This window comes from Mus musculus, chromosome 11 (assembly GCF_000001635.26).
Source record: "Mus musculus strain C57BL/6J chromosome 11, GRCm38.p6 C57BL/6J".
Lineage (NCBI taxonomy): Eukaryota > Metazoa > Chordata > Mammalia > Rodentia > Muridae > Mus > Mus musculus.
In genome coordinates, this window is record NC_000077.6 from 74,467,818 (window position 1) to 74,493,203 (window position 25,386).

Below are 25,386 nucleotides of genomic sequence, written 5' to 3' on the forward strand. Positions count from 1 at the left end.
CTAACGGGCCAGGTGCTTCTTAGACACCCGAAGCGGCTGTGTGAACCTGTGGAAGAGGTGGCCTACTTTCCCACTGCACATATGGACTGCCTGCTCACTCCCTAACTCTTCTATCAGGACCCCAGCTTTGAGGAACCCTTGAACTACCTCAGAAAGAAATGAGGCTGCAGGGAAGCCAGCCATATTACACCTGGAATCCCACCTTCAAATTGAGATTCAACCAATTTAGTGAAAAGTCTCCATTTACAGGAGGTCCCATGGAAAGAGTCATGGGTGCCCTTTGAGTGACCTAGGAAAGGGCTCTTCTCTGAAAAGGAGCCTTTCCTCTCAAATGGACACCACCTGTGACAGGACATGGCCTTGCTAGGTTTTCATCCTCTGGAATACCCTCTGAAGGACAGGTCTGCACCAGCCAGCCCAGGCCTCCCAGGAATCTGCTCAGAATGATCCAAGATAGTGACAAGCCCACCCCCACCCTGTCCCTCACAACAGCTGACAGGCAATTCCCAGAAGAGACCATCTGGGTCTCAGGGCAGAGCCCCGCCCGCAAGGAGTGGGGAGAATTAGAGATTATCAGTGGGCTGGAAGGCCCCGCTGGAGTGTTTGCCAGGACACAATATTGAATTTTAAACATGTGTGCCTGTTCTCTCTCCCCACTGGAGCCTCCGGTAGCCTGGCAACGCTATCTGACCTGGAGGACCAGGAGGGGGAGTTTCCACACCAGGCAGGTCACCTGGGGTTATCTACGCACAATGAGTTGCCTCCCACCCTCAGCCTAATGACCCCAGGCCCACACACAGATGCCCACTCCACTAACATAGAGATGACAAGGGTCTAGGAAGCACATTTGTGCTGTGGTTAGAATAAGGCAGAAAACAGATTTATAGGGGATTAGGTGTCATTATCTACCTATGAGCAGACTGCTAAATTGTAAGACAGTGATCTGAATGTGCAGCAAGAAAAATTCAAGCTAGATCAGAGGAGGATGACAGTGTGTGACTGGAGGCAAGCAATGGCACTTTAAAGAAAAGGTTAGACAAAGGCTGGGGTTGCTTATAATCCCAGCATCCAAGAAGCTAAGAAGGAATAACCATGAGTTTCAGGCTAGCTTGGGCAATAAGCAAAATCCAGGCCAGCCTCCAAAATATGACAAGACAGAAGAAAGAAGAAAGAGGAGGAAGGAGAGGGGGAGGGGGAAGGAGGAGGAGGAGGGGAAGGGGAAGAAGGGGAAGAAGAGGAAGGGGAAGAAGGGGAAAAGGGGGGAGAAGGGGAAAAGGTGGAAGAAGGGGAAGGGGAGGAAGGGGAAGAAGGGGAAGGGAAAGAAGAAGAAGAGGAGGAGGAGGAAGAAATAATGAGGAAGGGGTACAGCTCTTTTTAGTGAGGGCTTGGCTAGCACTCCTCAAGCCCTGGGTTCAATGTCCAGGAACTCCAGTGGCACATAGCCAGACATGATAGTGCACATCTGTAATCCCAGCACTTGAGAGGCAAGTTTGAGGCCAGGCTAGGCTACATGAAACTGTCTCCCCAAAATGTCCATTCATAGTGAATGATTTTAATCCCAGCACTTAGGAGACAGAGATAGGCAGATCTATAAGTTTGAGTCCAGTCTGAGCTACATATTGAGTTCCAGGCTAACCAGTGCTACATAGTGAAAGCCTGTTTCAAAAAAAAAAACAAAAACAAAAACAAAAACAAAATCTAAACAAATGAAAAAATTTGACAAGCCTCTGTTATAGCTGAGGAAATAAAGCATTCTCATCCTCTCTCTCTCTCTCTCTCTCTCTCTCTCTCTCTCTCTCTCTCTGTGTGTGTGTGTGTGTGTGTGTGTGTGTGTGTCTGTGTCTGTGTGTCTGTGTGTGTGTATGTGTGTGTGTGTCTGTGTGATTTGCAAGTTTGCTAACTGAACATTACAAAGCAATCATAGGACTGGAAAATGGCTCTGTGGTTAAGAGCGCTTTGTGCTTTTGCAGAGGACTTGGGTTTGATTCCCAGCACCCACAAGATGACTCCCAATCACCTGTAACTCAGGTTTCAGGGGATCCAACCAATGCCCTCTTCTGACTTCTTTGGGCACCAGAAATGTACATGGTATATGGACATATATGCAGGCAAAACACTCATACACATAAATTAAAATAAATAAATATTCAAACGCTATTTTTAAATGGGGGTCATGTCTCAACTCTAACATGACAACAGGTTATGTAGCCTTCTTTCCTCTGTAGAAAAACATGGAGAACATTCAATGAACCTCCAACCCCAAGGCTATACAATCAAGGTAAGGGCATGTGAGAACTCACCAGTTACAGGTTCACAAAATAATGAAACCCGAATGGAGGCGCCTCAGTCACAAGGCCATGGAATCTTTCAGAGTCATAAGCTGGTGTGGTTCCCTGTCTTACATATGAGGAGGCAAGGCCTGAACAAGACCTGGCCTCCACCTTTGAACCATAAGAACAACCCATCTGTTCCTCAGAGATGCCCTCATCCTGATTCCCAGAACTACAGATGTGTAAGCTCACACCGCCATGAGTGTTGCTGTCACAGATAGGTTCCAGGCTGCTGTGACTGACCCTGACATGGGAGGAGAAGCAGCGTGACCCAGGTGGGCACAACGTCATCAGGAAAGGAAACCAGCAGGGGCAGGGTAGTAGCATGAGAAGAAGGAATTGGCTCAGAGTCACTAGCTCTGGAAACAAAGCAAGGGAGATACCAAGGCACAGAGGCGGCCTACCAAAAGCTGGATGGGGCTAGGACATGGGTCCTCTCAAAACCACCACGGGGAATGCAACTTCCAGTAATAACCAGGGGATAGGGTGTTTTAGAAATAGGGAGTGACAAACCTGTGCTGTCTTCAGACCCTGAGCCGTGGCCACTTGTTACAGCAGCCAGAAGAAGCTGACAGGCCTGACAGGTCCAGTTTGGATCCGTGGGGGAGAAACTGAGGCATCCTGGAACTGTCTCTATTAACCATTCACTGCTCCTCGAAACTGAAATGCCAGACCAGACAGGGTGGCACACACCTGTAATTTCAGCACTCAGAGGTGGAGATAGAAGGGTCAGGAGTTCAAGGTCACCCTCAATTACATATCGAGTTTGAGGTCAGTCTGGGTGTGATGGTTAGGTTGCCAACTTGACTATATCTGGAATTAAGTAAAACCCAAGCTGTGAGGGATTTTTTTTTCTTACTTAAATCACTTAAGTGGGAAGAGAAACTTTTAATCAAGATCTGCAGAGATGACAAGATCCACCTTTAGTCCAGATCTTTTGAGGTGGGAAGATCTACCTTTAATCTAGGCCACACTTTCTGCAGGCAGCCTAGATAGAGGACATGGAAGAAGGATGCTTTCTGACTTTGCCTGCTTATTCTGGCTCTCACTGACAACAAGTTCATTCCTTCACTGGTATTGCAGCCTACTTCTTAAGGATTCTGGCATATATTGAAGACCAGCTGAGACATCCAGCATTGTGAACTAAACAACTGTTGAATTCTTACTACTTCTATTGGTAGGCAGCCATTGTTGGACTAGCTGGACCAGAACCTGTAAGCCATTCTTATAAATTGTCTTGATAGATGGATGGATGGATGGATGGGTGGGTGGGTGGATGAATGGATGGATAGATGATAGATAGATAGATAGATAGATAGATAGATAGATAGATAGATAGATAGATAGATAGGTAGATAGATAGATAGATAGATAGATAGATAGATAGATAGATAGATAGATAGATTGGCAGATGACAGATAGATAGACAGACAGACAGGAAGGAAGGTGTGTAGATTGATTCATTCTTTAAGTTCTGTTCCTCTAGAGAACCCTAATACACTGGGCTGTGTGAGACTGTCTCAAAAACAGCCTGCTACGATACCTGATGGCTTGAGTTCATTCCCTAAGACCCACATGGTAAAAGAAGAAAATTAATTTCTGAACGTTGTCCTCTGACTTCCTCATGTACACCGTGGCATGTGTGCACCCACACACATGTGTACAAATATACATGCGCACACATAAATAAATTAAACAAATAAGTAAAGAAGAAGAAATGTTGAAGTGAACATCTGAACTGCTGCACAGAGCCTGGCTGCCTGGTCCCCACTTCTACCACCATCCCTACCCTCAGGTGCCTCTGAATTCCCCTGTGACAGGTCCCTAGCCCTCCCTAGGCACTGACCTGTTTTCTGCTTTACAAAATGCTTTGAAAGTCAGTTAGCATGAAAGTCCCCCAACCAGGTAGCCTTCTTGGGAAGTAGGAGTGTGGGGGATCACTGTCTAGGGGTTTCCTAACTTTATTTTTTATTTTATTTATTTGTTTGTTTGTTTGTTTGTTTGTTTAGCTTATCCAGGCCCCTCTTCCCTCAAAACCCAGCAATGGACCATGAGTTATCTTATGTTGACTTCAAAGGGCCTTCTCTGTGGTTCTACCCTTCCTACAGATCACATCTTCCCAGTTCAATTAGGAGTCACTAAGCCTTAGGCCCTCCCTAAACCCGCCCCAGCTTCTGTCTCCTGTCCCTCATAGCCCAGGTCTGTTGACCATGCAAGGAATACCCCCAAAGAACATACCAGAGCTCTTTCTGGACACCTACAGTGGGACAAGGCCCTGAGTGCATCTGACCTGGTTCTCATCCTGAGCCTCCAGGTCATCTCTGAGAGAAGATCAATTCTAGTCACTTCAGAGACCAGGTCATCACCAGGACCAGACCCTGGGAAGAAAGGGCTGGAGAAACACAGCAGGTCATGCTGCAAAGGACTGCAGGGTGCATCCCTCTGAACAGCACTGAGAGTTCCATCAGGTGGCCAAAGCCTGTCAGAGTGTAAATCCAGTCTAGTCCTGAAGCGCATGTTCCTTGCTGCTGCAGGCCAGACTCACCTCACCTCTCCTCTCCCTCCCCTCCTGATCACGGCCTCCAGCCTCTGTCCTTCCACTTTCCCTCCCTCCTTCAACCTGCTTTCTTCTTCTCCCCCTTCCCACTTCCTTTCTCGTACATCCCTCCTGGACAACAGATGACGCTGCCCAGCTACTTCTGGCTCCCACTGTAGAGCCTGCCAGCCATCGTATTAACATCTGACATTTCGGAAACTCCTTGACCGCACCGCCAAATCAAATTAGCTCAGCCCATGCTATTCCCTCCCAAACCACATTCGTTCCTGAGATAGGTTCAGCAGAGTGTTTGCTGCGTGTGTTGAAGCTCCAAGCTCTGGAAGGCTTCGTCCATGCAGTTGAAGAGACAAAGCCACCACCCACAGCCATTCCCCCTCAAAAGGAGAATACTCTTCAAGGGGCCAAGTTCATAGGCAGCACTGTCTTCCCTCTAAAACCCACCTGATTCTCACATTCCAAAGCAGAGAGCCAGTCACAACACAGAGGGGCACTATGGGTTCATTATTAATCATTGCCAGCTTTTTGTTTTTGAGACAAGGTCACTGTAGCCCAGGTGGACCTCAAACTCACTCTATGGCCAAGGATAATCTGGAACTCAGATCCTCACGTCTGTACCTCCCAAGTTCTGGGACTGCAGGTATGCACCATCGTCCCTGGCTTGCTTCATTTTAACAATGATCTTTCTCAAAACCTTTAGAGAACCCATGAAAAATATTGTCTCTTCTAGAGAGGAAATCTCTCTCTACACTCCAGCAATTCCTTCCGAGCCACTTGGGGTTTTGCCTCATTGAATAAATGCAAGGAAAATTGAATTAGACTCTTTTTATTACAAAGGAGCATAAACAGAGTGATCTCATTTATGCATGGCTCTCTATCTGTCTGTATGATGCCAAGCTATCTGGATGCTTAGCAAGTGGTAATACTGGATATTTCTGGATAACAGGATCATTAAGGCATTATTAATATTTTAACAACGTACTTCTTTGTGCTTAGCATTGCTTAAACATTTCACAATAAGCACACATTCATTAAAAGTAGTTGTGTGAAGCTGGGTTTTGTTGATACTGTCTACTTGCAAGAGAGACAAGTCTTATTAGAAATTCTCTAGAATACTGGGCTTTTCACGCACATCCACATTCTAATATATGGACCAATCAAGAGGTTTCATCCATCACTTACAGGTGAGTATTTATTGAGCATCAACTGTGTACTCCGTGCACACTGGGTTCTATGGTAGCAGTAGGAACAGACAGTGACTGTGTGAGCTTTGGCTGCAGAAGGCCAGGTCTTCCCAACCCTGTCACACTCTTCCCCTATGCAGGCAAATACAATCACATCTGCTAACAACTACACAAGTGGAGAGAGTGTCAACCAGGCTCTGGGCCTCACCATGTTCCCACAGGAGCTCTCAGGATAGAACAGTCCAGACCCTATATCAGGTCAAATACTACCCCCATCCAAAAGACATGTGCATGTCACAAGTCTGTGGATGGGACCTTGCAGTAAGTGGCCCATAGGGTGCACACTAGCAGATCCCAGAGTGTGAATGCGCATCCCTCCAAATTCATGTGCTACAAGGGAATAGCATCAGAAGGTGGAGCCTTTGGGAGATGATTGCCTCATGAGGGTTTTAACCCCGCAAAAGGAATCAGTGCCTTATAAAAGGACTGGAGGGGACTATACAGACAAATGTAGTCATATGTACAAGGGCCACATGTGGGAGTACACAGCAAGGTGCCATCTTGGAAGCAGAAAGCAAGCCTCTCCAGATGCTAAATCCACCAGCCCCTTGAGTGTGAATGTCCCATCCTCCAGCGTGATGGGAAACAAATGTCTGGTGTTTATAACTCACCCTGTCCCAAGGCACAGATGCACAGTGCAACTGAAACAGCTCTCAAGATGCAATCACCATCCTGGACTAACTACCCAGAGGGCTCTATCAGATGACAAGTGTCCAGACACATCAAGCAGACACACCCAGGGAGACAAGCAGCCACAGAATCACAGAGGCAGAGGAAGGCAAGGAGTAATGGCTAGAGCTACCTGGAGCTGGAAGAACAAGCAAGATCTCCCTCACAGACTTTGGTGGGAGCAAGGCCCTGCTGACACCCTGATTTCAGACTTCTGGCCGGAAGAGCCGTGGGAGAATACGTTGCTGTTATTTTAAGCCACCCACTGAGTTTGTGGTAATTGTTACAGAGGCTCTAGAAACAGACACCCCAACACTCAAAACTCTAGCTCCACAACTCAGCCAAGAGCAGGGAGTCTGCAGGAGGTCAGGGCCAGAGTGGTGGGAGACTACAGGTAGGAGGCATGTACCATCTACTGGGGCTTAGAGGGAGACACAAGCTATTAAGGCTTGGAACTATACCTGTGGCAATGCTTCAAGAAGAAAAGAATCCACCAACCACTGGTTCCCAGGGCCCCAAACACTAGGCTTAAGGAACTGGTCGATGACACTTGTGCAAGGGGCAGGAGTAGGCTAGGGACAGAATCTGGTAGCTCCGGCTGCCAAGTGGTCTCAGCATAGCATATGCCAGTTAAAAGAGAAACATGGGTTTGTCATTAAAGTCACCCTACAGGTGTTTGGTTCGATGACCATGACGACAACAGCTAATCTTTAAAGAAACTGAAATATACCACCTATACGATGTCCAGACCTTCACAAAGCCCTTGCCAGCCCATGTCCTCTTTAAGCCATACAGTGGCCCAATGGACCTATGTTAGAGCTGAGGTTCATAGGGCCTTGCTGATCTGCACAGAGTGGCACTGTTGGTTATTAAACTCTAAGATCAAGGGCAAGTAATATGACCCAGGAGATAAAGGTGCTTGCTACTGAGCCTGGTAACCTGAGTTTGATTCCTGGGACCCACATGATGGTGGAAGCAAGCAAACTCCTATAGGCTGTCCTCCAATAGGGGAGGCGGGGGTGGGGAGAGAGGGAGAGAGAGAGAGAGAGAGAGAGAGAGAGATTGATTGATTGATTGATTGATTTTGAAAACCAAAGTCCAAGTTCAGGACCAAGACTCTGTGCCAGACCCAGCCAGACCCAGCACTTACTAGAGGAGGTCATAGGACCAGGTACTAAGTTCTAAGGCAGGATGAATGGTCAGGCCTTCAAAAGCACATGTCATAATTAGGAATGCAAAGCCCAGAGAGCATTCCCAGGGAGACACCCTGAATATTAAGTATTCCATCAAGGTCTTCGGAATGAGTAAGGCACGCCAGACTGAGCCTTGACTCACCTTCTCCAGGCACCCAATACTCAGACAATAGATAGCTCAGGCTGAGTTCTGCACTCCAAGCTGCACCTCACACTGCTTCCCAGAGCTTTGATGCCCTACCCTCAGCCTTCCAATGTTCCCCCACACGTCAGCATCTGTCCAGAAACAGGCTTATTTCAACACCAGCTGCAGAAGAGGAAACCAGCCGTGGGAAATTCTTGGTAGGCACCAATAGATCAGAAAATGTTCCAAGGCCTGTCTCAGAGCTCCCCATAGTCCTGAATCATCCAGGTCTCTGTGAAATCCCCTTCCAAAGGCCTCTATGAAGAAGGTGGCCTTGTAGGCCCTTCCTGTCCCCATAGAAACCACTTGGAGTGCAACCCTTGCTTATGTCAGAGTAGACTTTGGAGAATTCAAGAGTCCAGTTAGATGCTTCCAGAGCAGCACTCCTCCAGGCCTGCCTGGTAGGCTGAGATGTCTTACTGTTATCCTTTTTCAAGCATCCTGTGGATATCTGAAACTAACAAGTAACAATTTATGTCTGAGACAGAGGCCCCCACAGTATCGGCTCCTCTGCTGTGGATGCCTGGCAAGGCAGAGAGGACAGGAAGTCCTCAGAAGAAACATAGTAGCAACAGAAGAAAGGATGTTTGAATCCTCCCTAAGCCCAGCCCTAACCCTAACCTTAACTCTAACCTTAGCCCTAAGCACCGCTATCTTAGAAACAAAGTATCATCTTGAAGAAAGTTTTTATTTTTGAGGGACAATACTGACACTGAAGCAGCACAAGCCACACATGTCTGTGCTGAATGAAAATGTCAACTAATTTCAACTAAGGACAACCTCCTGACAGCATCAGCCACCTGGGAACTCTTCCTGTGCCTGCTCTACAAATGAGGAAGCTTAGTAAGGCTCAGAATAGTCACACAGCTAAGAAGCCCCTTCATCCCTGGCAGACTGGCTCCAGAAACTGAGATGTTTACCGCTTTATATGGGTTAACTAGTTTGAAGAAGCCCCTTAGGGACCAGGTTACGGGGACTATATTGGTATCCACACCAGTAGGGGATCATGGGATCGGTGTGAAGGTTCAGAAAGGGGGCTGCAGAATCAAATGACAGAGGAAAGAGGTTTCCAGAGAGACAATTCAAGGAGCCCCCACGGTCCTGATCCACCCACTCAGAGGAGAAAGTGGACAAGGTTCTGGAAGCCTGGAGACCTCAGAAAAAGTCAGTGACTGTCTCAGTACTAGCAGGGTTTTTTTTGGTTTTTGGTTGGTTGGTAGGTTGGTTGGGTTGTTTGTTTGTTTGTTTGTTTGTTGTTTGTGTTTTGGGGGTTTTTTTGGTTTTGGGTTGTTTTTTTTTTTTTTTTTTGGTTTTAATTTGGTTTTTTGTTAGTTTGACACTGCAGTCATTCAGAAAGAGAACCTCAATTGAGAAAATGCCCCCACCAGACTGCTTTCTGATGCCCTGCTCACTGTAGTTTGTACCACCCCTTGGCTGGTGGTCCTGGGTGCTAGAAGGAAGCAGGCTGAGCAAGCCATGAGGACCAAGCTAGTAAGCAGCACCTTCCATGGCCTCTGCATCAGCTCCTGCCTCCAGTCCCGGTACTATTTGAGGTTCTGCCCTGACTTCCCTCAGTGAGAGACTGTGGTGTGGAAGTGTAAGATGAAGCAAATCCTTTCCTCCCCAAGTTACTTTTGGACCCCAGACAGCTTTCTCTGATGGCGTCTACAAAGCAGGGCTCATCTCTAGGGCCACCCATCAGAAGACCAAGGGTCCAAAGGTAATGGAAATAGGCAAAGCTTACCCAGGCTAAGCCTGGGTTCTCTAAAGAGAAGCAGTCATGATCTGTTCCCCAGAGATAACAACATCATTGTCACTGTCCTCAATCACCATCCTAGGAGCCCATGACAGAGCACCTGCTGCGTCATGGATTACATCATAGTTGTTCAAACTGTTCCTGTGGTGTGTTGTCCCCATCACAGAGGGGAAGAGACAGGAGTCAGGGTGCCTGTGCCCTTGCTGAGAAGATGCCCTACCAGCCTGTGCGATAGTGGCTAGGGTAGTATAGGGTAATGATTAGAACACTGGCTCCGGCACACACCACAGGCTTGCCACTAAGCAGCTGTAGGACCTTCAACAAACAGCACAACCTTCCTGTGACTATTTCAGGCAGAGGAGCCAAAAGTGATTCCTGTCAAATGACATCTCCAAATGACTACCAGGAGCTTTCCACAGAGCTTGGTGGGACAGGATTCTGGTCATGTGGGAGCTCTTGGGAAAGACCACGACAGCCAATGCCTACTATATACACAGGGAAGAAGATGGAGTCGTGTTTTCAGCTCCTCAGCTAGAGAGGTGCCAGAACTGGCAGAGATGCTATACAGTGCATGGGAGCACATCTACAGCCAGCAGGTTCCTTGGCTAAGACATCTAAGCAATGCAATGGAGGAAGAACTCTTCTCCAGATGATGGAACACTGGATGCTTATGCGAGGATAAATGAGCCGGGTCCTGACAGCAAACCTCACACAAAGTAAGTAGACATGAATCTCCCTTGGGCTCAGCATCATCGGTCATTAGAAAAAAAGGCAAATTAAACACAGTGAGCTGCCAAGCATACACCCACTGAGGTGTATATTACTAAAACACTAAAAATTGACAGTGGTCAATGTCAGTAAAAAGACAGAGCAGCCAGGACCTAATGGCATTGCTGGTGCCATGCAAAATGGTCTCAAATGACGTTTAAGATTTAGGGTGGAGGATGTAGCTCAGAGATACACTTGCCTAGCATGCACATGCACTGCAAGAAAAAATAATAACAAAATAAAGATTTTTACCATGCCGAGCATGATGGCACATGCCTGTAACTTCAGCACTCAAGAGACTAAGGGAGAAAGATACTTGCAAGGTTAAGACCAGACTAGTTTATAGAATGAGACTCAGGTCTCCTAAAAAGAAACAACAAAAAGCTCACTACTCTTTAATGTAGTGATTCTATTCCTTGATAATCCAAGAGAAGGGAAGATACAAGTCCAAACAGATAATACGACAGCAGTCATAGCTTTTGGCTATGAGTACAGCCCAAACCAAAAAAAAAAAAAAAAAAAAAAAAACCAAAAAACCAAAAAACAAAAAAACTCAGTTGTACCTCAACTGGAACACAAGCAAACCAACTGTGATGTCTTCATGTGACAGAGTATTGCTCAGTAATAAGGGGAGGTAGAGGGGTGGGGCTGGCATCAGGAAGAAAGTAAAGAGATGGACTGGCCATGGGTCCGTGTGACAGGTTAAGGAGGGAGGTAGTACATGGGCAAGCAGTAATCCTAGGGGGAAAAGGTGAGCTGAGCCTCAACCCAGAGGGATGCAGCAACGCTCATCAGATGTCTGCTTCCGTCTTGCATACGAAGGTTGTTCAGCTGCCTCGCCTATGACTGTGGTTAAGTGGGAGGAGGGATCAGTGGCCCTGGGGGACAAAGCCCTGAAGGACCAACATAGGAATAGACAGTCTGCACCTTTCTCAGGAGAACCCTAGCCTCCACTACCTTCTCCAAAGGAGACCATATGACTCAGAGTGCCCCAGGGTTTCATGAGGTCTTTAGAAACTAAACGAGGGTCACAGGCCAGCTACCAGCCTATTCGGGACTCCAAGAACAACTCTGCCATTTCGGGTCATAGCCATCCCATGCCCTAGAGAAATCAGTGTCTAGGAGATGCCTTGACAGAAGAGAATCTGATGGCCATTGGCCCTAATTCCTTCCCCTCCTCAGTACAGAGAGGTCTGCTCTACAGCCCCAGCGGGCAGCCCAACCTTGCTTCCTAACCTTGCTTCCTATGGCCTCTTCTGACTCCCTCTTCTTCTCCACCACCTCCCTCCTCCCCACTAAGAAGCCACTTTTAATCTGTGAGCTTGTCACATGCTGAACCATCTGGCTTCCTCTGCTAAGTTAAGGTCCCCTGTAGAGGCTCTTTGAGGGTCAAGGACCAGTGCTTCTGGGTGTTCTCAGGGGAACCCACACAAAGCCAGTCAAGTACACTGTAGAGTCTGCTAAATGCCTACTGGTTCTTGTGAACATGAAAAGCAAACTCATGAAGACTAAAACCCTGGCAGCAATCCAGTGCACATCCAGGCAGCCAGCCCCCAACCCCACTCCCATCCTACCCTGCCCATCCTCAGCCTGGGAACTGGGCTCCCGTTTCAGCCCATCTGCTCAGCTTTTTCTCAGCTTCATATTGGGGGTAGGCAATCCCCTAGGAAAACAAGCTGCACAGAGGGAAAGGAGGACTGGACTATATCTGTCTATAAAGGAAATGGATCGTCAATCCCGGATCCAAAGGAGCATTCTGCACCGGGGTCACACTACCAAGGGAACAGATGAGCCCTTCTCTTGCCAGGTACCTGCTCAGGTGGCAGGAAAAAAAATATTCAAGGGGCTGAAGAGATGGTTCTGACAGTAAAATACTTGCCAGGTAAGTATAAAGACTTGAATTCAATCCCCAGAACACATTAAAATGCCAGGCATGGGGCCAACAAATATGGTTCAGCAGGTAAAGGCACTTGCTGCCAGACCTAATGACTTGAACTCCATACCTGAGACACATAGGATGGAATGAAAGAATCAACTCCTACAAGATGCTCTCTGACCTCCAAACTTGAGATGTGGTACATGCACATACATACACACTCACGCACACACGTGCACACATACTCACTCACAAATACACACACACAATTAAATAAACAAATTTAAAGCCAGGTTCAGTACTATTAACCTTAACTCTGGAGAGACAAAGACAGACTACTGGATAGATATGATACCCTGGGGCTTTGGGGCTTGCTGGCCAGCCAACCTGGCTTACTTGGCAAGCTCTCAGCCAGTGAGAGACCTCGTCTCAAAAAAATATCATGGAATTTGTATAGAAATATCAAGGGACTTGTAAAGAAAAGAGGCTCAGTAGGCATGCAAGGGTGAGGACAAGAAAGGGTAATGAAGTGTGATTATCAAATATCGTGTGTGTGTGTGTGTGTGTGTGTCTGTGTGTGTATGTGTGTGTGTCTGTGTGTCTCTGTGTGTGCATATGAAATTATCAAAGCATAAAATATTCAAAATAAAAATACGATTGTCTGATATCACCCTGGAAACAGAAACAAAAACAGGGATATGAGGAGAGATGGGGGGGGGGCAAGCTGGAGAGACGGCTCAGTGGTTTAGAGCACTGACTGCCCTTCCAAAGGACCTGAGTTCAATTCCCAATACCTACATGGCTACTTACAACCATCTATAATTCCAGTTCCAAGTGAGTAGGGAACCCTCTTCTGCCCTCCACAAACATTGCACACACAAAGTACACTGATATACATTCAGGCAAAGTACCTATACACATTTAATAAAATAAATCTTAATCTTAAAAGGAGGGGGAGACCCAGACACTCCTTCAACCTAGAGATCTCAAGTTGTCCACAACAACTCAACCACCCTAAGCCAGCGGTCAAGAGCCCCAAAGACCAAGAAAGGGTCACCCCAGGAGCCCTGTGTCAGGAAGGATGAACAAACCCACAAGGATCGGCAGCGCTGATGGCTGAGCACGCCATGGGACTCTCTGTCCGTGCTGAACAAGTGTGCTGAACAATGGTGAACAATAGTGACATTCCTTAGCCGTAGAGTCAAACCCTAGCCACAAACCATGACAGACACAGAGAGACAAGATATAACAGACCCCACACCGGCTACACACAAGGTCTCCACCCAGAATCTTAAGGGCAGGGCCAGTTCCCTCCGTTCCTAGCTCTCTCTATCTAACCCTGCCTCTGGAGTCTGAACACAGAAGTCACAGGCTGGGGACTTCCTGCGCTGAGTTCAAAGCATTTTTTAAAAGACAGAGTCTGGAGCTGGGGATGCCTTCTGATCGTGAGTCACAGAGTTCACCAAGGATGGATGAGGGTCTGCCTGAGGCTCCTGAAACACCTGCTCCCCTCATTTCAATAAATCTCATGGGGACTGTCTACATCCTCTGACTCTCAGTGTCTCCACTCCTCAGCACTGCCCTCTGCTGTCACCTCACCTCTCCAGACAGGTCTCAGTCATATCCCAGAATACACCAGGCCTCTCCACCCCGCGCTCCTCTGCACAGTCCACACCATACTTGGCCTCTCCCAGCAGCTGGACCAGCTGGCCATCCCTCCCTGTGAAGCTCCTTCCCTCTGTGTCTATGCCCAACTTCTTCCATAATACCATCCTAAGAACGTCCCTCTTCCGACTCCACCTCCTCCCTAGACAGCTGCCTTGGGCCTGAAAACACCACACAAACAACCTGACCCTTCTCTTCCTGCTGGGCTACCCCACCTCAGAAAATGTTTGCACCAAGTAATGTTGCTCCAGACTTTGAGACAATTCTTGCCTCTTCTCTTGAAATCACCTTGTCTCGTCAACCTACCACCTGAGAACTCTGAGCTCTGTTTCCAAATAAGCCTGCTGATGCCCTGGGCAAGATCACATGCTCTTCCCTGGTACTCCGACAGTGGCATCTGGTACATCTGCTGATTCCCACTCTGTTCTAGTTCAGGCATCCTTCTCACAGCCATTAGGGTGGACGCTCACAGTCCCCAACTCAGCCAGGGGCAGTGGAAGCTGAAGGATCAAGAGTCCAAGTTACATGGTAAGATTTTGTATAAAACAAAACAAAAACAAAACTGCACCTTTCCAATGCCCTTAACTTGGAACATTTGTTAAATCTTCAGCCTGTCTTCAGGCCCAGACTCTCCCACCCTAAGTCAGGATGGTCCGGTGCTTCTAGTCTTTCCCAGTTCCTCTCCTTCCACCTCATCTCTGGGATCCCCAAGCTGTTCTGTGCTTCTGGTCATCTGAGATACCAGTAAGATCCAGATCCCACTGGGCAGTCTGAAGGGGGGCACAGACACTTAGAGTGTGGCTGGTTCCTTTACCTCACTTTGAAGAGCAAGAGTCTTGAAGACCACCCTGACTCTACCTTAGTGCAAGTCCTCCTCAACTCTCAGGACTCAGCTGAAATAGCATTTCCTCAAAGAAGCCCCATCAGTCCCTCGCCAAGGTCTCCTCAAGTTCCATGACCTTCTCCTTCCTGAGTGATACAGAGCTTACCCTGCAAATATTCACCTTCCCTAGCTGTCCCTCATTCTTGCCGCTCCCTTTTCAACTTCTGGCCCGATGGGTGAACAGTGAACCCCAGGGAAAAAGAGACCTCAGTCTCCAGTCCACTCCTGAGTCACTAAGCATCCAGCACTGAGCCTATGGGCTCACCAGTCCCTGTAGTGGGTCCTGTCTACTCTGAGTCTGTTTCCCCCTCCCTAAAGCAGTGCTTCAATTTTCCTTCCTGGAGCCACCTCATTCCTTCTCTCAGCCTCCCTGGTGTAGGTCATGAGACTCAGACCTGTCCAATCACAGCATTCCATTTTCTCTAGCCAATGACACTTCCTCCCTGGGACTCTATCAGAACTACTGACAAAAAAAAAAAAAAAAATGCTATTCTTTTTCCATGAGAGCTACTTATCCCATAGGGTAAGCTGCCATCACAAAGAATAAAACCATCACAGAAGAAAGTGGGAGAGAGGTCGACTCCCCCAGATGCAGCCATGCCTGGGAAAGTTCCTAGGCTGAAGTGAGTAGTGCTTCTGTCACTCAAGAGTCCTGACTAATGCAATATTCACGTAAACACTGGGTGTTGAATGAATTAAATAGTCATGCGAGTGAAGCCTGCCAAGAAAACTCTCTGACTCTTCGTAGGCTTCCTCACTCTCTCTATAAACTCTTGATGATGTCCGTGAGCAGAGGCCATCTTCCCACCACCAACTCTGCAAACCAGAAGGCTGAAACTCAGGCTGGCCACATACTCCTAAATATTACTCCACGCCAGCCAACCACCCTGAAGTTGGGTCACATACTATGCTGAGGGCTTTGGATGCCCAGGCATCCCCACCAAGAAAAGAAAAGGAGACTTGTACTACCATCTTGTACACTAGCCCACACACTGCCCATCTCTGAATGCCCAATGAGGGCTCTGCTGCCATCGTGGCTCAGTGTGAGATAGACGTATGCCATGCAGTGATGTTTATCTGTTGCCTCTGGGATGCCATGGGAAAGGGGAGCCACACAGAGCAGCAGGGAAGAGAAGCCAAATTGTTTCTTGTGAGTCATCTCAGAACAGAGCCTCAGGCAGGACTAAGATACCAACAGGCCTTGAGGCCTGTTGAGGACTTGGGAGGCAGGAGACTTCCTCAGATCTAGTCTTTACCCGATGAAGTGTGAAGGAGGAAGTTGGGGGTGTATGGCTGATCTAACAGCCGTTCCCGAGGACTAGCCTAGGACAGGGTGGTCATCCCATGGACGTTGGAGGGAGAGACTGAACACAGAAAGGAATAGAAGAAGAGCTCAGTGCCCTTTCTAGGAAGGGTGGGGGTCCTAATCAAAGATGGGGTTCTCTCCAAAAGAGATCTCTTTCTGACCGAAGCCCCAGAACAATTCTCTCACAGAGACCGAAGCCATAGGCAACTTCCCCACAGAGACCGGGGTAACAAAGCCAGCCTAGAGGGGCTGATCAAATGCTATCCAAGTCCTAGGAGGGTCTGCTTAGTCCCTTCCTGTCTTGGATGGCAGCTCCTTCAAACACCCAGCTTCCTTCCTCCAATATGGACTCCTTGATCTCAGTCCCACCATTCCACATGGCTTCTCACTAATCTAAGCATGCTGCCAATCCTACCGCCACCCATCTGTTTCTTCACTGCCCCTTGTCACAGACACCCAGGCCTCAGTCATACTTCCCCCTCACTCTACCAGATTTAACAGGACACTGACTCCTGAAGTGTTGGGCCCTCCATGGCCACCATAGAACAGAAGCAGCTGGACCGGAAGCTAAAACAGCAGCGAGGCTTCACGATGCTCCCAGCATTCCCATCCTCCCACCTCTTGACTTTTGAGCCTCTTACCTTCATGGTCGGGGGAGCAGTGAGAGGAGGGGACAGTGGCCGATCTGGGAGGGTCACATCCGAGCTGTTGGCCAGCTCCTGCTTCCTGCAAAGAGACCAAAGGGGACAGAAGCTGTAAGCAAGGGCTTTCTTGAGCCTTCCCTCTGTGATCTAAGAGTGGCTGAGCTTAAAGACTCGGAAAGACACAGGAAACTAAAGTTGACTGCATCTCTTCATAGGGATATACTAACAGTGAAAGCAGTACAGCGCAAGACCCTGGTCCATCAGCATCCCCTAAGGACATGTAAGCCCCCAGATGCATACCAGAATCTCCAAGGATGGAACCCGAGAATATGCTTCACCCAGTTTCCCATGTGATCCTGATGCACCCAAGGTCTCAGAACCACTAGTTCTAAAAGACACAGGTCTAGGGACAGAGGGAGACGGAAAGAGGTTACCTTTCCCATGGGTGTCTCTGTCCACTTGGACACATGTTCTCTAGCTCTCTCCCTCTCTCCCTCCCCCTCCCACACATACACGCACAGGGTGCACGCAGGGTGGGGGAGCAGGCATAGACCCACCTTGGGAGGACAGGGCTGCCTGCTGTAAAAGCCACAGGTAAAACTTATTTTAGTCCATGTAGGGTAGGACCAGGTTTGAGGCAGCTAAACAGAGTTGTGTTGCCATAGAAACGCTGCTCTCACACACTCCCCACTTCCCATCTGGCCCTTGCTGGTGACCAGGGAGAGCTTGTTTGCTGTCCCATCACCAACCAGACTGCTTAAGTTGGGAGAAACTTCCACAGCAAGTTATGCAACAGGACCATCTGGGCAGAGATGGGGGATTCCCCCTCCCAGTGGGTCAGGAACCTGATGTGCCCTGGGGGTAGAGTGGGAAGGATGGAAAGCCAAGACAATAGTACTGAGAACTGACAGAGATCACAATTGAGCAGCTAAAACCCCTAGCTTCACAGGAGCCCCATCCTGAAGCACCTACCAGTCAGCCTGTGTCTATGTTAAAGTGACCAAGACCCACCACTCCCCACTGGAGAGAACGCTCACTCTTCTTCTTCTTCCTGGCCCATGTCCTAGTAGTGACAGCCCCAACCCAGGCTGCTTCATGAGGTAAGCCCACATTCCCTAGAGCCACGCTCCCCAGCTTTCCAAAGAGAAAACCCAGCCCTGGAGCCTGGAGCCCAGATACAGTCTCATAGCGGCTGCCCAAGATCACAGGCTAGGACAGTCTAACACCTCTTGAGAAACCAGGCTAGAGACACGGCCATCCTGTCTAGCACAGAGCCCCTTGCTTCCCTTGCAGTCGGCCACCCGTTCTGTTCTCTAAGCAGTAGGACAGAGAGGCTGGTGGACATCTAGTTTAGCTCCACCCTGGCCAGCTCCCTTCCTCTCCTCCATCTGCCTCTGTCCTTACTTCTTCCTGCACCTTGGTAACAGGACTTAGGATAGCTGGAGTGGAAGAGGTCTCTTCTCTATTGATTGAGACTGCTATTGGTCCAAGAACTAGAAAGGACAAGATTCAGACACACACAAGCTACCAACCTCCCTTTCCATATATCAACTTAGCTGTGGCTACTGCTATGCCCTCACCTGCCTCCCAAAGCTGGCCCAGCACAGCCTCTGCCCTCTGCCTTCTCCCTCTTCCACTCAGCCCTCTTTCAAGCAGCCACTGCTTCTCCTGATGAGTCTATCCCTAGAAAGTCAGAAGGTTGATCAAGGGTGGGAAATGGCACCCTCGGGTACCCTAGGGCAAAGGTAAGGGCACCTCCTTTGGGAACTGGGAGGCTGGCAGAGAACAGAGAAGAGGCAAATTTTCCATGAGAGAAGATAAGATTCTCTGGGCTCAATTGAAAACTTCCACCCATGCCTCTGGAGATGACTTATGGAGATGACTTAGACCTTAACCGGCAGCAGTCCTGAATCTCCAGGAACAACCCTGGGGATGAAGGAGAATGATGTGATGAGATTTTCACGCCACCCATTGGTGGACTCAATGCATAGTCATGCTATCTAGTCCCATGTCCACACCCATGGTGCCAGAGTAAATGCAATTACTATCCAAGATCTAGGAATCCCTAACCTTTTCCCACACACCTGCTTCCCCTGGATGCTGGATGCTGGATCAGCAACCAGGACCAGGAAATGATTAGGACCACACAAGGTAGCTTCCAGTCAGAAGGATTTCCCAAGTGATAGTAGGGCAGGAAAGAACACTCATGGCCAACGGTTTCCTTATAACTCCCAAGGTGGGTCTAGGAGTCCAGAGGGAATGGGAGATGGACACAAGGATGGCTACTACCCTGCAAAAGACTCAGGGTACACATGGGCCTTGACTCATGCAGTAGAACCCCCCTTGCCTTGGTATCTTGATAACATCAAGTATACCTATAACAGAGGCACACTCATGGTTCCTCTTGGCACACTCTTGCTTCCATCCTTACCTCCTATTTAAGAGCTAAATGCCTATTGTTGGTTAAAGTGTGTCCCCTCAAAAAAATATGTTGACATCTCAACCTGTAGCACCTATGAATAGGGCCTTATCTGAAAGTAGAGTCTCTGCAGATGTGATAGAGGTTCAGATGAGGCTGTGAGCAAGGACATTAACATGCCCAGTGCCCATGTAAGAAGAGAAGGCACTGTAAGCTTGCAGGCCCACATCACACAGTGGCATGATAGACTTAAGAGTGATGTAGCTGCAAATGGAGAGAATGCTAAGTCATCATGCCAAATGCCAGCAAATAGAAGAAACAGGAAGGACCCTTCCCCCAGTGGGGGGTGGGGGGGGGGGACAATCAAGCCACTGTGTTTCCATTGACATCTAATTGGATGTCAGAACTGAGAAAAGAAATGTCTGTTGTCTCAAGCCAGTTCTAGTACTTGGTAAGAGCTACCCTGGGAAAGCAATACACCAGTTCTCACATCTACCCTTAGCCTTGTGATTGAGAGACCAGAATGAAGAAGGTGAAACTACAGCTTCTACCTCAACCCCACTGCCCACACTCTGATCTGCTGAGCCTGACCTTGTCCTGCACTAGCCCTCTTGATAATGACATTTACATATGAGCCAAGGCCTCCCCCAGGACACCAGGGCCAGATCCAGTCACCAGCTGACACAAAGATAAGGTGAGAGCCCCCTGCTCCGTGGAGTTCCTGCTCTTTCTTTCTCACTCAGCAAACACATCACACATGCGTAGGTGAAATTGATGTGATTCTATCCAGGGACAACCTTGAACACTCTCATTTGTTATAAGCAAAAGGTAAATCATTACCAGAAGTAATGAGTTTCTTGGGAGCCACAGTGTCACGAACCTGAGATTGGAAACTGCCCTCCCACTAGCCCAGACAAACAGGAACATATGCTGTAAAGTCACATGGCCCCATATTTACCCAGGGGCCCTTGGAAACACATAAGGAAAGGTGCTGATAATAAGGACAGGTGGTGGAGAGGAGGAGGGAAGAGGAAGATGGAGAGAATGCAGAAGGGAGGAGGAAGGTTTTACTCTCGGCTGAAATAGAGAGGCATGCAGGCACTGAATGAGTGGGTCCTCCAGGGGTTCCTGGAATTGCAGCCCACTCAGCATCCTGGCTACTGCAGAGCCAAGTGAGTTAACGTTCTACTGGGAGATTGGCTTTTTGAAGCACAGGAGATCCCAGGGCAGAGAGGAAGGTGCTAGGTGGCCAGAAGAGCCTCCACCAAGATTTAGCAAAATGCAGTCTTAACGATGAAGGACAAAGGGGCCTGGAGTAGAAGCTGGGCAGAGTCCTTGGGAGGTCCCTGTGACACCATTTAAGCATCCAGGGTCCATGTCTCTACCCTCAAAGACTGTGACCTGGGCCCCTTGCAACAGCACATTGTCTTTTGCACATCACTATAGAGAATGCCCTACAGTTAGAATCAAGTGATTCCTGGGTTCAAGTTTGACTCTTCCTGTTACTCTGTCATGTGACCTAACCTCTGTGCCCTGACGCAAATGCAGGAGTAGTAATGTTCTATGGGATTAAAAGCAATACTGTGGAATAAAACTATGAAGCTCTGTACTAACATAGACTAGAGCAATGACAACATTGCCAATAGGATTCATAAAATGTCCATCTGAGACGAGCAGGGTGGCTCAGTGGGTAAATCCACAAAGTCTGATGACCTAGGTTCAACTTCCAACAGCCCCACATGGTAGAATGGAAGAACTGATTCCCCACAAGTTGCCCTTTGACCTCCACCTGTAAACCATGGCATGAGGGTACCCGAACGCACATATGCACACACAGAGGTGTGTGCACAGGTGTGCACTTAATTAAAAAAAAAGATACCAGTAAAGTAAATTAAAAAAAAAAAAAAGAGGTGATCTATCTCTGAGTGCAGAAAGAGAAGCAAGGACCTCGGCTGTTTAAATGTCTGGGAAAACACTTCATCATCTCAAATACAGCAACAGTCCTTGCCCCTGGAGATTTGTTCTTAGGATCATGACCACCCACTGGTTAATAATCAACAACAGGAAAATACCCACCTAGTAACAGATGGCCCAGGGGCCAGGTGCAAGGCCTCCCTCTGACAGAGAGCTCTCACAAACCTTTATCCCTACCACCCCGGCTCCCCAGCCACCCCACGGGCACTTACACTTGCTTTCCAAATTAGCCAACCTAGGGGCATACAGGCAGCTGTATGCACTGAGTAGCTTCTCGAGAAAACCAAACAAAAGGGGACACCAAGCATGAGTCACAGGAGCAAAGGACAGAAATGACCCCAATGTCCCAGACGATGAACTGATAGCCCAAACGCAAGTAGTCTGTAAAATGGAATATTGTTTCACCACAAACGGGAATGATGCATGGATTGCACTATCATCGGTAAACCCTGAAAGTGTAATGCTAAATGAAAACAGCCAGTAGCAGATGGACACATACTAGATCAGTGGTTCTCAACTGGGACCCTTTCACAGGGGTCGCCTAAGGTCATCAGAAAGCATGGATATTTACATTAATGACTCACAACAGTAGCAAAATTACAGTTATGAAGTAGCAACGAAACAATTTTATGACTGGGGTCATCACAACATGGGGAACTGAATTAAAGGGCCACAGTGTTGGGAAGGTTGAGAACTACAGCTCTAGATGGTTCTGAGAGGTCCAGAACCAGCATATCCAAAGTCAGAATGCAGATCAGTAGTTGCCAAGACCTTGAAGGAGGAGGCAAAGAGAGCATGGCTAATGGGTGGCCAAAATGTAGAGCTAGACCGTCATGGTGGCTGTACAACCCTGTGCATGTACTGAAGCCTGGAGAATGCCACATACTTTCAAAGAACGAGCTTCATGGTATACGAATTCTATCTCAATTTTTGAAAAAGGACCAAGGGACGTGGGACTGAAGGTTCCCACTGCTAATCTCCTCTCCAACTGCCTTCTGATCCCCTAGGCCCCAACTGATGAGCGTGTCCCTGCTTTGCAGCAGAGGCAGTGAACATGCACGGAGCCAAGGGGGGCTTCCTTGCCACTGCCACTGTTAAAGGGCCCTCTCTGCCCCACACCCAGCACTCATAAGCACAGCAGCTCAGTTGTGAGTTAGGAAAAATGTTACTGAGTTCTACCTTTTCACAAGGCCCACCCTACAGAGCCGACTAGAGCTGAAATGGTGGCCTAGAAACTAGAACAAAACCAAACGCTCCAAAAGGACTCAGCCTGAGGCACAGGGGGAGGAGAGGTAGCTTGGAAGCCAGGCTGAGCTCTGGCCCAGATGAATGGACCCTCTACTTCTTGGTGTCTCTGCTTGATCCTCTGCAGAGAAGACAGAATGGATGAGTTGACTCTTAACTCCTGTTCCCTCTACAGAACTAGTCTCCATAGGAGCATAGAATCGTGTGTCACTGGATAAGCTATGAGGAGCACAGACAGAAGGGACTTGGCAGTGAAGGCTTCATCCTCAAAGAAGTCTACCAGAAGCCAGGTGTGGTGATGCACGCCTTTAATCCCTGCACTCAGAAGGCAGAGGCAGGCAGATCTCCGTGAGGTCCAGGCACTGATCCCCAAAACAAGTTCCAGGACAGCCAGGGCTACACAGAGAAATCATATCTCAAAAAAACTAAGAGAAGGAGGAGGAGGAGGAGGAAGAAGAGGAGGAGGAAGAAGAAGAGGAGGATGAGAAGGAAGGAGAAGAAGAGGAGGAAGAGGAGGAGGAGGAGAAAGAAGAGGAAGAAGAAAAATTAGAATTGAAGAACAAGAAGAAGAATAAGAAGAATTATTAGAAGCAGCAGCAGCCCACCAGGCCACCCAGTCCTTATTCTAGTATCCAGATTTGCTGGGATGTCATCTTGTCTGCAAATGTCTGTCCATGCTAACTGGACATGTTAGAGAGCCGAGCGCCAGCCTGAGGGAGGGAGACAGACTTACAAGAGCACCAGTGTGAGTGTCTGACAGGCCTGAACTTCACTCCCAGCATCAACCCTGACTAGCTATGTGGTCAGGCTATTTCCCCTCTCTGCCTGTCAGCTTCCGCATCTGAAGTGGTATCAGTCTCCCTACCCTGCCATTTTGAGAAAGGCATGGAAAGTCCTCAAAACAGTGTCTGGGTACATACAGAGACACAACAGATGATCCCCACAGCTATGGCGGTGATTGCTGTTGTCCCAACCAAAAGAAGTAAGTCTGATGGAGAAGGAGCAGGAAGCCAGTCAGAGAACAGAGGTGGACAGCGATAAGAACAGATATAAAATCTGGATAACCTGGATGTGGGTGCTCCCAAGTCTAGGAGGCTGTATGTGAGAACCCCCACTGCATCCCTGGGGCACACAGGGACGCACAGACGCCACAAGTGTACATAGGAGCGGGGTCACTAACATCCATCCTGCCATGCTGGGGCCAATGTGGAAGGAGGGCAGGATCCCTGCAGAACTGACAGGAATGAGAGGCTACGGTGCTGGAAGCGGGCAGATTCTGCCCCCCTTGATGAGCCCTACAGGATGGAGCACGTATTGCTCACATATGGATACCCAGCAGGGTTGACTGACCTAGGTATTCCATCCCACCCTCATGTATAGTCCAAGGTCACCACAGAGATTCAGAGCATATAATGCTGAGCCTTCAGTGACTTGAATCTCCCCCAAACAACAACCCACCCCACCCCAATTCAATTCCATGGTTCATGGATACAGAGACCAGCAGCACCTGGGAGAAACCCGGGAGATGTTATCTGATAGCCTAATTATAAAGCCATTGAATAACGGATGCCTCTCTCCTCAGAAGTCAGCTCAGACTGACCATGCCAGAAATGAGCAGCCACAACCCCACAAGAATATGTCAGGAAGGGCTACACATTTATAGACAGACATTCACAAAGCACTTACTGAATGGTGGGACCCTATGTAAAGGAAGAGAAGAAGAGGGAGCTATTGGAGTTTATAGGTTCCCATAAGTGCATAAACAGCAGAGGCCCATGTATCGGGTAGAGGGGTGGGGGTGGGGAAGGTTTCACAGAAGATCATTAGCTATGCTAGGCATGGACTCTACTAAAACCCACACTCAGGTAGCAAGAGACATATGCACCTGGGAACCTGGGAAAACTTGCTCAAGGCTAGATGGCTGCAGCATCTCCTGAGATGTGTGGTTACAGATAGCTCTGCCCTTCCCTGGAGAACCTTGAAGCCCTAAACTAGGTCAAGGGTAGGAGAAAGAGCAGTCAGAAAGCACGAGGCACAATAAGGCCGCTGAGCCATGGAGAGACAGCTGTGAACCCCGGGTCACCCCTAGTGAGGTACCCACACAGGCAAGTCATCACTCCCTAAGAAGATGAGTCTTTGCTAAGCAAGCACCTTTCAGGACAGACCAAAGCATTACAGCTCATGCATGAGCAGGTGGTAGCTCCGGGCAGTCCAATGAGGGCCTCAAGACCCAGCATGGGAATGAGAGAGGATGGGTTTGCACCTATCTAACCAGATCTCTGACACCAATTCTACTGGTCTTTCTCTTTACCATGAGAAATGCATCTTTGCCTGGTCTGTGTATCACTGCAGGGTGAAAGCTTGTGTCTTCTCCAGCCCTCTAAGCTTGAGTTTGGCAATCATGGCAAACTGTCTCTGCATAGAAACAAAGAGATAGACTTATGGAAGTACCGTGAGGCCCAGAGAAAAGAGAGCCTGCCCTACTGGGAGACAAGCTAAAGTATCAGAGAGAATGTGGCAGCTGTCCTTCAAAGGCTGACCACAGCAATCCACAAGGCCTTCTCATTAACTACTCACCAACATCCCATGGGTGAAATATTATTGGTCTCATTGTGCTGATGGGGAAACTGAGGCTCAGACATGGTAAGTAACGCCCAAAGTCATGTTACTGGCAAG

The 25,386-nt window shown here is 48.4% G+C and overlaps 1 protein-coding gene across 12 annotated transcripts in view; it reads right to left on the bottom strand.

The window, feature by feature from the left end:
* The window catches only part of Rap1gap2 (RAP1 GTPase activating protein 2), a 227,560-nt gene that overhangs the window by 84,462 nt on the left and 117,712 nt on the right, over window positions 1–25,386 (bottom strand). For 10 of the 12 annotated variants that reach the window (NR_157089.1, XR_388484.3, NM_001015046.3 and 7 more), the window contains one exon: window positions 17,070–17,154. Coding sequence is in view for 10 of the 12 variants with exons in the window: in NM_001015046.3 (NP_001015046.1) it covers window positions 17,070–17,154 (85 nt within the window). In the remaining 2 variants the exon portion in view is untranslated. Of the gene's footprint in view, window positions 1–17,069; window positions 17,155–17,372; window positions 17,438–25,021; window positions 25,051–25,386 lie in introns of those variants that run through there. The other 2 variants (XM_006533628.3, XM_011249098.2) reach the window with 2 other exon arrangements.